At 32.5% G+C, this 14,378-nt stretch overlaps 1 protein-coding gene across 50 annotated transcripts in view; it reads left to right on the forward strand.

Annotated features, from left to right (window-relative positions):
* mical3a (microtubule associated monooxygenase, calponin and LIM domain containing 3a) overlaps nt 1-14,378 on the forward strand; it is a 151,370-nt gene that overhangs the window by 70,821 nt on the left and 66,171 nt on the right. For 18 of the 50 annotated variants that reach the window (XM_073929866.1, XM_073929869.1, XM_021467762.3 and 15 more), the window contains 4 exons: nt 4,492-4,688; nt 5,392-5,510; nt 5,597-5,668; nt 5,761-5,940. In XM_073929866.1, coding sequence (XP_073785967.1) covers nt 4,492-4,688; nt 5,392-5,510; nt 5,597-5,668; nt 5,761-5,940 — 568 coding nt within the window. Of the gene's footprint in view, nt 1-4,491; nt 4,689-5,391; nt 5,511-5,596; nt 5,669-5,760; nt 5,941-11,650; nt 11,753-14,324 lie in introns of all 50 variants that reach the window. The other 32 variants (XM_073929868.1, XM_073929856.1, XM_073929845.1 and 29 more) reach the window with 2 other exon arrangements.

The following is a 14,378-nucleotide window of genomic DNA, read 5'->3' on the forward strand; positions in this document are numbered from 1 at the left end:
ATAGATTTCTCATGTAGTAGGCACTAGGACCCAGCGGAAGGCTGATTCGGAGCAGTATTGTAAAGAAAAGGCATTAATAGGCCAGGAAATATACTAAGCTCTGTATGATTGGTTTCAAAGTAAATCCTTTTTTCAAATATTCTGACAAATATATAAATCAAGACTAAGCATTTTTAAACTTAACTTCATGTTATTTATTTATTTCAATTTCATTTTCCTAGTCTAAGGTTTACCAGCCTAATCTCACAAGGAAACATAACTACTTTAATTTTTAAAAGGAGGCATGGCACTACACCTCGCCCCTAAACCCAACCATCATTGGGAGATGAGCAAATCATACGAAATTGAACGAATGAGGTTGTATAAATTGATATGAATTAGCCATCAAATCAAAAATTTACGAATTGCTGTGAGATTGTGTTGGGTTTACAGTGCCTACATATAAATCAATCATGTTACCGGGCAGGCATAAGGACCTGAGGGAGGCTGTAGTGCTTTACAAGTGACTGTTTGACTCACTGAGGGATATTGTACACAGAGTTATTCTGTACTCCTATTCGCAGTTTCACGTCAGTAAACCAAAACATTCATTCATTTCTTCATTCAGCGGAATGAACCGCCAACTTATCCAGCAAGTTCTTACGCAGCGGATGCCCTTCCAGTCATAACCCATATCTGGGAAACATCCACACACACACTCATACACTACGGACAATTTAGCCAACCCAATTCACCTGCAGCATGTCTTTGGACTGTGGGGGAAACCGGAGAACCCGGAGGAAACCCACGCGAAGGCAGGCAGAACATGCAAACTCCACACAGAAATGCCGACTGAGCCGAGATTTGAACCAGCGACCTTCTTGCTGTGAGGAGACAGCACTACCTACTGCGCCACTGCCTCGCCAGTAAACCAAAACAGTTCATTTTAATCACAGATTAAAGTTCTTGCTCTGTCTCACTTACACTGCATGTGAGTTAGCCATGAGCATGGCCACTTATTTATGTGTTGCAATATAGACAGAATAAAAAAAAAAAAAAAATGATGTGAACTTGTGAATTAAAAGTACACCAGCGAAGTAAAACTCCACTGTCAAATTACTTTCATAGCAGTACTCTGTAAATATTTGACTTATCCAGATGGTTTTTCTGAAACAAAAAATACTAGTTAGCCAAATATTTTTGTTGCTTAAGCTGCAAAATATGAGTCAGCAAAACTTAACAGAGTTCAGCTTTAAGCCAGAGTGTCATTGCTGATAATATTACGTCTATGTTTCTTTATCTGTGGTGGTTAATTTGTCTTCACCTCATTACTTTTGATGAGCTATTTATAGCTTTGTTTACCACACTGTATTTGTTTACATGGCATACTCATCTGGTGAGTGGGGGGCACTGTAATAAAAGTACAGCTGGGTGAGTTGCTCTTTTGCAGAAGGGCTGAAACTGATGCTGTGGTTATTCTTACTCTGGCTTCTGTTACGTAGAGCAGCTGAAAGCCTCATTTGCCTTTGAGACGTACATTAGCATTATCATAACTCTCCACTAAAGCAGATGCTGAGTGACCTTTAAAAGCTTTAGCTTATGAGCTGTTTGTTATGCTTCGCTAAACTAGTCTGGATTTGTGTTTTTAAAAGCAGCATTAGTGGAATCCTCTTGAGGAGTAAACAATATGCTGACAATTACAATTCTTTGCTGTATATTAGTTCAGTTTTTAAGAAAAGTTTATTTCTGATTATGCAAATAAACTAGCCTGTGAATTTTGATGATTAATCAGCATTAGTAGTGCTAGCAATGTTACTTTCCCACAGTTGTGTGTGTGTGTTTAAATAACTCTTACTCAAGTTTATTTTAATATATTTTTATGGAAAATTATTAGTACACATTTTTTAATATCATTTGGAAGTAAAACATGAAACAACTGGATTAAAAAAAAAAAAAAAAATAAATAAATATATATATATATATATATATATATATATATATATATATATATATATATATATATATATATATATATATATATATATATATATATATATATATATATATATATATATTTTATTCATTTAGAATTTTGAGTTGTTTCTCAGGTTACATTGCCTTACTAGGGTATTGACCTTTATGTACTGTTGAGGATGTTTTCATCCACTCTGGGGTGGCTTTATTCTTAGTCTTAATTTGGCCTGAACTTTTTTTGTGTTTCAGCTTGCAGAATGATTTTTGGTGACAAATCTTATTTTGACACACATTTTGGAAAAGTGTTTAGAAATTAAAGAAAAAAACTCAACTATACACTCTGAGCAAATTTACTATCCTTAGTAAATTTATTATTATTATAAATTATTATTGTAAATTTTTGCATAAATCTGTTAACCAACCTTAGTTCTGATCAAAACTACTAAATTGTTTTAGAAAATTTCAGGATTTTAACTTTAATTGCCAAATTCATAAATGATGTCACCGATTTGGTGGAAAAAACACACAAAACTATGTATTTTTCAATATATAAAAGGTAATAGTGTAATGGATTTTTTTCCCCGTTTATCATATCTAAAAGATTAGTAACAGCATTGCCTATGATGCATTGTTAGTTTTTGTGCTGCTTAAGATTTTTATTTTGTCTCCCTAATTTGCTATTGGTGGCTGTTTTTGCCCCATTGACTTCCATTAAAAATTTAATGTTATAAATTTAGTAATGTTTTTTTTATTACAAAACCATGACAACATATAATCATGCATTTTTGATTGTTGGTGGTTTTCCCTGTTGGGAAGAGGTATAATTTGTAATTTGTACAGCTAATCATCAATTGGCACCATTAACCCTAAAGATAGGCCTATGCAAAAAAAAGCCTTTTCTGAATTTTAAATAGAGTATAATAGCAAATTAAAGTGTGTGTATGTGTGTGAGACTTTTCCTTGATGTGTCTGAGAAAATCAAAATAAAAAAAATATGCATCTCAGCTCTCACAATTACATGGAGTAAACAAAAACAAAGGTGCTGTATTTATGCACCAGCTGCCTGAGATGTGTATGTTGCACAAAAACTAACAATGCATCATAGGCAATGTTGTTACTAATCTTTCACATGTCCAAGACTATTAAATTAAAAAATAAAAATAAAAACATCCGCAGTTACTTTTTATATTGATAATGTCATTTAGTGTGTGTGTTTTTTTTTTCACCAAAGCAGTGACATCATTTATGAATTTGGCAATTATAGAGTTAAAATCAGTTTAATTCAGTGGATATTTTCATTCCAAACATAACAAAAGGGTAGTAAATATGAACATTTCACAACGGTAAAAAATGATAAAATCATTTATATTTTTGCAGCTATTTATTGTTTTATTTGCAGCTAAAATGTTGTGAATTTTAAAACCTTTCAATTATATTTAATTGCTCATTTAAAAGGTGTAAACAGCAGATTTACTCTAAACAAGTCATTTTAATTTCAGCATGACTGTTAAAAGTAGCAATAAATGTCCTTTTTTTGAAATATGGAATGGATCCCTGTGATGGTAAAACTAAATTTATAGCATTATCTCTCATCATTCTAGTCTTTAGTGTCACGTGATTTTTCGAAAAACATTCAATTGTTTATTTATTTATTTATTTATTTATTATTATTATTATTTTTTTTTATTCGTTCATTCATTTATTTATGTATGTTTGGCTTTAGAAAACATATATTACATATAAAATAATTATTTATTTCAAATTATTTTAATTATGAATGGTTTTTGGCACTTTTTTATATTTACATTCTTTTATATCACATTTTACCTGTTTTTATGTTTTGTTTTTACGCATTTTTATTATTTGTTTTTATTTTTATTTTACTTGTTTCTTTTATTCTTGTTTATGTAAAGCACTTTGAATTGCCATTGTGTATGAAATGTGCTATATAAATAAACTTGCCTTGCCTTGCCTTAAAGTTGTTTTGGTCAATTTAATGTGTTAGATTTTAATATGTATATTTTATGACAAATAATCTTTAAACCAGTTTGTACCACTTCACAAAAATAATTTGGAGGATTTAAGTCAGCAAATTTCCATCACTGAACATTTATTATTAGATACAAAAAATAATAAAAATAAGCAAAACAGATTTGGGAATGTAGCAAAATTCCTCTTCAAAGTTTGTGGTGACTAGCAGTTGCATTCCAGATGCTGAAGCTCATGTGATTCACCGTCCTTCTTTATACAGTTGGAGTAATAATACTGTAGCTACTAGCAACGGACAAAACATCAACTGAAAGATTTCCCGAAATTAATTTGCTTTCAGTGAAATCTTGAAAATAATATTCAACTTTATGTATACGACGCAAAATCTTACAGTTCTGCTTTCTAGATTATGCTTTGCCTTGAAATAATTGTGTTATTATGATCAGCATTTTAAAATGACATGATTGCACTTGTACACAGTTTTCTAACATGCTGCTATGATATACAGTATATAGAGATGTTACATGTTGTTATGTATATTACCTATAGTGACTTTGAATCACTGGACGAGAAAGACGTGGAGAAGAACAACCAGCTGGCTTTCGACGTGGCTGAAAGAGAGTTTGGGATTTCTCCCATCATGACCGGGAAGGAGATGTCTGTTGTGGTGGAGCCAGATAAGCTCTCCATGGTGATGTACCTCAGTCAGTTCTACGAGATGTTCAAGGACACGGTGCCACCTGGTGGTGAGTTGCAGCTCTACAATCGCTAGAAAACTGGGTTTTAGAGGGTTGGTAGAATAAACTGGGCAATTATTTTGTCAAAGATATTTTTAACACACTTTTAAGTATAATAGTTTTACTACCTAATGCAATGCAATAATGACAGCATATAGTACTAGTATTCAGCTTCAAGTGCAATTTAAATGCTTAACAAGGTTATTAGGGTAAATAGGCAAGCTATTTGAACAGTGGTTTGTTCTGTAGCCAAATAAGGAAAAAATCTTAATGAGCTAATATTCAGTTATATATATATATATATATATATATATATATATATATATATATATATATATATATATATATATATATATATATATATATAAATGTGTGTATTTTTAGGTGGTGTTATTCCATCCAAAATAAAAGAAGTCTAATTTTCTCCAGAGCAAAAAAACAAAAAAAACAATTACTGTTAAAATGTTCTTTTGGTAACGGTTAAGTTGCACTTGTTAACATAATAAAGATGAATAAATAATACCATAATAAATGTATTACTAATTGTTTGTTCGCGTTAGTAAAAACATTAACTAATGGATTATTTTTTTAAAGTGTTACCATCCTTTCTTTGTTAAATAGCACTTGGTAACTCTTTCAAAAAGACAAAAAAGAAAGGATAATTTTGTCTTCAACTATACATATCGAGCCTATTTTTTGTGTGTTGTTTTAGAAAACCAGAATCTGAGCCCTGAGGAGAAGGCCGCACTGATCGCCAGCACTAAATCACCCATCTCATTCCTTAGTAAGCTAGGTCAAAGCATCGCAATCTCCCGCAAAAGAAACCCCAAGGTACTCAATTATCTTTTCGAAGCTGCAAAAACTGAGTCAAGCCTTTCAGTCTCAGCATTCAACATTTCTTCTTAAATGTCATGCAGGATAAAAAAGAAAAGGAGCTGGATGGACTAGGGAAAAGACGAAAGACGAGCCAGGCTGGACAATCGGAGGACGTAAGGCCATATCATGCTGGATCACTGGTCCAACATAATGATTCTATGTTTGTAGTTGTCTAAATGGTTTCTCTGCTGTTCTCTTATCTCAGGAGGAGCTGCAGAGGGCTAATCGAGACGACAGGCCATCTATAGCCACAGCTCTGGCAGAACGTAAGATCGACTCCGCTGCAGCAGCCAACAATAACAACAAAGTGAAGTCGATGGCCACGCAGCTGCTGGCCAAGTTTGAGGAGAACGCGCCGACACAGTCCACTGGGCTCAAACGACAGGTGGGCTGACCTTTGTGTTTGCGCAGTTGCTGCTTAAAATGACTTTGGATACTTTCAGCTAGAATTCTTAAAGCGACAAGTGCAATATAATATAACAACTTGCCTTACCAGGCCAAACTGATTGTTTGAATATTTGTGAGCATAATATCTACAAAATATTTGTTCCTCCTAACAATAATAATTTGTGTTGGTCAAAGAGTAATCACAATTAGTCACATTCAAAATAAATGTTTGTGTTTACTGGTGCTGGGTAAAGATCAATTACATCCAAAATAAAAATTTGTTTTGACATGATATGCAGTATGTGTGTGTATTATATACACACACACATAATAAATACACATATTAAATACTTAGTACACACGCTTAAATTGTCAAAACAAAGATTAATTGCGGTTATGTTTTGCCCAGCACTAGTGTGTGTGTACTACATGTGTGTGTACTGAGCATATTTATTATGTATATTTAAATACACACATTATGCATATATTTAAGGATGTTTATATTTAGATATAAAATATATATTTTTAGTTTGTAATACAAATTATTTATAATATAAATATCTATGTAAATATTTTAGTTTTGTATCATTTTGTATGTGTTTTATATATTATATATTATTTTATATATTATATAACTGAACCACATATATTATGTAAACATTTTTTATTTTGGTTGCGATTAATCGCAATTGATCTTTTTCCAGCACTAATTATTTTATTATTGGCTGCATTATTTTAATTTAGCTTTAATTTATATTAAATGATAATGTTTTATGCCTTTTTAAATTTTAGCTTTGTTTTAATTTTATTTTATGTTTACTATTTAAGTAATAAGCTCCTCAGCAAGTTTTAATTTATTTAACTATTTAAAGTACTTATATATATATATATATATATATTTTTTTTTTTAGGTCTGTCTCACCAACACAAATAATTTTATTTTATGTTTACTATTTAAGTAATTAGCTCCTCAGCAAGTTTTAATTTATTTAACTATTTAAAGTACTTTATATATATATATATATATATATATATTTTTTTAGGTCTGTCTCACCAACACAAATAATTTTATTTTATGTTTACTATTTAAGTAATTAGCTCCTCAGCAAGTTTTAATTTATTTAACTATTTAAAGTACTTTATATATATATATATATATATATATATATATATATATATATATATATATATATATATATATATATATATATATATATATATATATATATATATATATATATATATATATATATTTTTTTTTTTAGGTCTGTCTCACCAACACAAATAATTTAGAATACTTTGTCAGTGAAGAGGAACAACGCTAGGATACAGTGCTCAACATAATTGAGTACACCCCATTTTGAAAATGAATATTTTTAATTATTTCAGTGAATATAGAATTTATAAAAACAGACTTATTAATCAGAAATATTTATTAAAATAATATTTTAGTCACCAAAAATATTTAGAAATTGAAAGATAAAACAATTCAATTCAAGCAAAATATTGTAAAAAAAATAAGTAAATAATTAATTACAACCTACAAAATTTTAACAAAATTTGTTCAATTATTTAGCTTCTTGATTTTTCCTGTTTTTTAAAATTTGTATTTAATATTTTTCTATAACATAAAATTGGTTGTATTCGTTTTTGGACTGTTATCGTAAGTTATTTTGTTCGATAAGCTCCAGATTTGGCTTCAGTACTGACTAATGTATGCACAAATATAATATTGTATAGCTTCCTATTAAAAATATGAATTTAAAAGATAGATTTGTGAGGGGTGTACTCATATGCTGAGCACCGTATTTTCTTTCTTTAACCTTAAATCTGATTAATTTTAATACATCACTTTAATATGAACATGCTTTTTTCATTTACTGGTATGTTATTTCTTCTGATGTGCTGCAGTGTGTCATTTCAAGTATTCTTGGCCAGTACTAGAAAATCACATTGTGGATCAGCACAGCTTTCCAGCGATATTTGGGTGATTTATTTTTGTGGGAACCTTAAAACCCATGTGGTTATAAGGATTGTTTTTAACCAAAGAGGAAGAGTCCTATCCTGAACTGCTGGAGGTGCAAAGCATGCTGAGATCGTTTAAAATGACTAAAATACTAGGATTCAAGCTCTGATCCATCCTGATGGAGTAGCTAGTAGGAATGACTGGCATGAGCGGATTTGAGAGCTTTTTATAGGAAGTTAAACCCTTTGTGTCTTCTGTATCAGTACGGGATTGATGTGTTTGACACCATTATCTGCAGGATTCAAAGTTTTCTGTGATGTACGCTAATGTTCAAAAGTTTGAAACCAGTAAGATCACTTTTATTTAGAAAGTATGCCATCCTGAAAGCAAAAAGCATTCCCACAAAGCATTTCTGACGGTTTGTTTTTCAAAGGAAATCCTGAACACTCTGGAATATCAGCTTTGCATCACACAAATTCATTATATTTTAGAATCTAATACAATTGTAAAATTGTTAGTATGTTACAGTGTTTTTGATTAAACGAATGCAGTATTCTTTAAAAATATAGAACAATTTGACCACAAAATTCAGTACCAGTGTGTTTTTCTCAGTCTGTGGTCTGATTCATTTGTATGTCTGCTCATTCATCTGTTTCCTTCTACTTCCTTTATGAAATTAGCTAGTTTGAAACACAAGAATTGGGTACATGTTTTCAGTAGTTGTTTTTTTATGTGTTATTAATGCATGAAATATTTCAGGGGTACGTCTCAATCAGCTCCCTAGCTCCTGAGGTCATCATCAGCAGGTCATGTGCATGTATTCGGGAACTAGTAAGGCCAGTTATGAGCTAGCAATGAGCTTTGGGACACATCGGGATGCACACTGAGTGTGACATCAGAACGGCCTCATCGTATATCAACAAAACTTAAATTTATAAATAAGAGCAGAACTAATCATCGTCATATATTAAGTTTACTATGTTTTTAGAAGTATATTATAACTAAATAATTAGGGATGTAACGGTATCAGAATTTCATGGTACGATAATACCTCGGTATGAATGGCACGGTACGGTATTTATTGAATAAATTACAGGAAAACAAAACTAATGCAAAGACTCGAAAAAAGTGCACAAAAAGTGAACATATCAATGACATACAAATTAGCCATCTAGTGTATCTGTAAGTTTTGAAACAGGAACTTCAATTTTTCAATTTTAATAACAAAAAACTATTAAACCATATAAAAGAAATAAAGTTTCAATTCAGTATTGTTGAAAACTCATCACATTCAACATTAAATCACCCACTCACTTAGATAGAGATGGGTTTTTTAAGGGAAATTATCGTATAACTATAATCTGGTAAAAGCTGGGATCTCTGGGCATTTACAATGTCCCCTGCAACAGAAAAAAACCCATCTCATTTGGGACTGAGGTTTCTGGGGCAGAGAGATATGATTTAGCCAAGGTTGACAGCAGTTGGTAACGCTGTGCATTGTCTTTCCACCACTTGAGAGGACAAGCCATGAGTGAGATAGAGGTCTCTTTGCGGTACAAGTCAATGTCTGCATCAATCTAACAAGTGTGCTGTGTTCTGCTGTCCCCATGACTGTTTTTAGCCGTATTCCCCGACTTATTTCACCACAGTCTGGCAGTGCCTGCATACTGTTTTTTTCTTTGTCTGTCACCTTTTCTCCTTTTTCGTATCTTTTTAAAAAGAAACCAAAATGCTTCCACACATCCGATTTAAAACCCGCTTTAGGTTCGATCATTTCCAGCTCTTTTTCTTCCCCACTACAAGCAACACACTCCATTTCCGCATTACTGGATCTGTAGTGACAACAGACCGCAAAGGATGATGGCCACGCCTGGGCTGATGGGAATTGTAGTTCCCGCTACCTCCCGTTCGCTTCATTCGCCTAAGCAAACTTTTCTCAGAAATATAGTTTTATTGAGTCATGCGGCTACGGTAATATTGATAAAATTACTATTGATGTATGACGGTATTTACAATATTGTTACATCCCTATAAATAATATAATTGTTTCATATACCAGCAACATTTCAACCATTAAACCATTATAAATGGTTGCTAGAATTCTCCATAACCTGTCTAGATATGTTCGAAAAATGTCTCTTTATTTGTCATTACATGTGATAATTTGGGTCACGTTATTCATATTTCATGCTTGTGAACTTCTGTTAAGGGCGCTTGGGGCGTATCAATGCACTCATTTTCATGCTGCATTGTGGAACTTTTCAGTTCACTGGAAGAATTTTGTGATTGAGATGGCACTTAAAATGGCTAACACCCTAATCAGTGCACTGACTACTTAACAAGGGTGCTGATTGAACAATTAAACAATTATAAATGTTTGCTAGATTTTTTTCCTAACATATATAGTAGGGGTGTAACGGGTCATAACCAAAGGTTCGGAACACACGTGACCCACGGATTAATACATTTTTTTTTTTACTAGATTAATCTTAAATTTGTTATGATCGAAGAGAGAGAGATCGTCTCTCACGTCTTTCAGATCAAATGTATGAAAGCATTCAGGCTTTTCTGTCAAATATAATGATGACGGAAGAAGTTGTAGTAGGTTATTTAGCATGTGGTGGCTGTCTTAGGTTATTAAAGGCGTTTTCTGTCTCTACTTAGCCTGCATTAATGCATTCAGTGTAAGCTGCACGAATAATCATTAAAAAAACGGGATCTCAACACCCACGCAACAAATTATAAATGATTGTGATTTACATACGTTTATTAATCCTTCGTATCGCTGCAATCAAATCTGAGTATGAAAAAACCTAAAATCAAGTGAGTTTCAGTCTTTATTCTTTTGAGTTAGTTATGAAGTTACAAACAGTTATCAGTTTAACAGTTTGTAATTTAAATAAAACCACCGATGTTTATGGTAAAGATCAAAATCCTTGCATATGGTCAAAAATAAAAGTAGGCAGCAATTACATTATTTAACCAAAAGGTGGCGACAACTAGCATTCAAAAATATGCCACTGAATAATCCTTAAAAAATGACACATCTAGCAGTGAAACAAAGTTTTATGATTAAATACCCAAATTATTTATTGAAAAAAAAGACTACAGATAAATATGAATTGCACAAATTATAATTTTAAACTTAGAAAACTAGCATTATCAGCAACAGTAGTAACAGTGAATTTTTTACAGTACTGAATGTTTTATTATTTATTTTTATTTAGCTGATAATTAATTTATTTTATTTTTCATATTATTTTAATTTGTTTATACATGGGCTATATCCAATCTGTGCTACATGGGAGTAAAACAATCATAATTGAGTCACTGAATCATGCAGTGTAAATGCAGCCTTTGCCAATTCTTGAATCTTTGCACACTAAAAATCTAAAACCCTCATAATCAATTTTATTTTAAGATTAAAGGGCTTTATCCGGCAAAAACAATCTCCAGATGTATATTTCAGTACACTGGAAGAATTTTTAGCGATTGCGACAACACTTCAAATTTCTGACACCCTGATCAGTGCACTTACTGCTGACTACTGAACAAGGGTGCTTATTGAGACGCACCCCCCCCCCCCCAAACCCTTACAAAGTCATTTAACCTCAGTTCTTCTGTGCATGCCTATCCTGATTTTTCATCTGTTCTTTTTTGTTTCTCTTCCATAATTTGGATGTTATTTGGCACTTCATCATTTTTCATTGGTTACCCATCATGTATGCGCCACTGATCACAGGGAGACTCTATGCCCGATCTGGGCCTCATACTGACCCCTTCTCCAGCCGCTGCTCCTCTGAACGAGTCAGTTCGTCTGGCTCCAGTGCCTGCATGGAGGAAGGTAAAGAGTGTAGTGCAGTCCAATCCAATGTTCCTACCAACCATTATCCCTCTCACTAACTACTGACCTGTATTTGTCTATGTCTTTGTGACTAACTTTGATAGTTATTTAAATTAGGCTAGTGTTGTCAGTCAGTTTTTTTTTTATATGCAATTCTATTTCAAAGCAATTTTTTGTCTGTTAAGTTGAAGTACTGTAGATCGTATACTGTACATGAATAAAATTGAGGTTAGAAGGATGGCATTGATTTGTGATTGAAACTAGCCGTGTATGACTTGAGTTGTCACTCTCAATTGAGTTGTTTGGATTCGTTTATTTCGAACAGAATATCATACACTGCAACCAATTCTTCAAACAAAAATAAATTTAATCGTAATCAACTATAAACATTTATGTATCCATTTATACTTAAAATAACAAATGATTTTAGCCAGTTTGAAATGCAGCGGGGTTGAAGCACAAGCTTATTGGTTGTTTTTAAGTTAGTTTCACCAATGTTTTATTATGAAATCATTTAACTGCAATCTTTCAGTTGTTAGAGTGATTACAAGATTCTGAACAAAATATAGTTGCATCAAAATAAATATACATGCATAGGGGTGAAGCAATGATAGGACTGTTCCGGGAAAATACTAATGGTGCTTTTACACGTTTGTTTCGGAACCTGGTGCGTTTTACTCGTTAGCTCGGTTCGTTTGGCATATGTGCATCCAGCAATCGCGTGCACGCCAAAACAATCAATTGAAACGATCTCTGGAGTCGATCTATTGTAGTAAGAAAGCGACTCAACATTACGAACCAACGAACCAGGCTATATCACAGTGTGTATTATGGATATGTAATAGCCATATATACAGCTCTATGAAGAGAGAATTGTGAGTAGGGTGGGATGTCATTCCTACCGGTAAATGTGCCTTTCATGTTAATTATGAAAGTGAAAGCATGCTGAACTATTAACAATAGCGGTTTATACATTAGGAAAATTGACCGAAATTACCATCTGATGTTTTTTCCATATTTTCGTCATATAATGTTTTGTATTAGGCCTATTGTTTTATTCATTCCTGCACTGACACCTCAAAAGAAAGATCAACATTGATCTGTTTCATGATCTCAGTTCATCTGTTATTTCTCTCTATGATATAAACTCTACGTTTTTTTTAAATATTAAAATTAATAATGAAAACAAAGGTATTACATGCATTATTCTTATTTTAAAACAACTAATTTAATGTTACAAAAATAACATGCAATAAATTGATTAATCGATTAACTGATTCACTAGATTGATTTGCACTACCATTGACAACAAACATGAGCTAATGTATGAGAATTCTTACCTTTGATTTTATATTTGGGGATAATGTCTGTGGGTGTCACCATTTAAAATTAATAATTTATACTTGTTAATAATATATACTTATTAAATAATTTATACTTGTATGTTTTATTGCTCGTCTTCATAAAATAAAATAATGACGTATGATAGCTGAGCTGAATCCACGGGATTTAAAAAATAAAAAACAAATCCTAAAACTTTGACCAATATGAGGAGAGTTTACGCGCACATGACTTGTTTTAACTATTTTGGCTCGTTTAGAAACCTTGCTGTGTAAAAAACGAACCGCACCAAGAACAAAAATAAACATTGTTACAATTTTAATCCTTGTTTCAGAACAGAACAATTGATCTAGAGTTGTGAAAGCACCCTTAAACACAGTATATTCCAGTAATGTGAACTGAACTGTGGCATTGGTGTATTGTTAATCAATACAAAGACATTTACATTTTTTTTGAAAATGCTACGTTGATATTTGTAGAGGTAAATGTAGTGCTTAATATTTGTATAGAAACAGCAAACAGCATCTTTTTTCGAAATTATTTAAATAGAAAGTTTAAGAAAACAGTAATTTGACATTTGTTTTTGCTGGATTCTAAATGTCTTTACCATAATGTTTGAATTCAATGCATTCTTGCTAAATAAAATTTGTAATTTCTTAAAATAGTTGAAATTTTGCTCCCTTTTAATGAGTTGGATACTCGAGAGCATAGGTCTCAAACTCGATTCCTGGAGGGCCGCAGCTCTGCTTCAACCCTATTCTAACACAGCTGATCAAATTAATCAAGGTGTTCCAGGGTAGTTTGAACACCTTGATTAGTTGGATCAGCTGTGTCTGATTAGGGCTGGAGCAAAACTGTGCAGAGCTGCGGCCCTCCAGAAATCAAGTTTAAGTCCCATGTTCTCAAGCAGGGGTTCTCAAACTCGGTCCGGTGTCCTGCAGATTATAGCTCCAATTTGCCTCAACACACCTGCAAGGATGTTTCTAGAAAGTCTAGTAAGAGCTTGATTGGCTAGCCCAGGTGTGTCTGGCTTGGGTTAGACCTAAAATCTGCAGGACACTGAACCTCCAGGACCGAGATTGAGAACCACTTCTCTAGAGTCTACTACATGCTTTAATATTATCAGTTGATATGCTTTCTCCAATTTAAATGAGAAAACTGTAAAACGAACAAAAAATGTGGGCAGGAATCAGACGAAAGCATGATATGTACCTTACATTGATGTTTTCAGAGGCGCACACAGTTACAGGAGCAGATGAGTTTCCGCTATAAAGAAAAACTCAAG

This window comes from Danio rerio, chromosome 18 (assembly GCF_049306965.1).
Source record: "Danio rerio strain Tuebingen ecotype United States chromosome 18, GRCz12tu, whole genome shotgun sequence".
NCBI classification, from domain to species: Eukaryota; Metazoa; Chordata; class Actinopteri; order Cypriniformes; family Danionidae; genus Danio; species Danio rerio.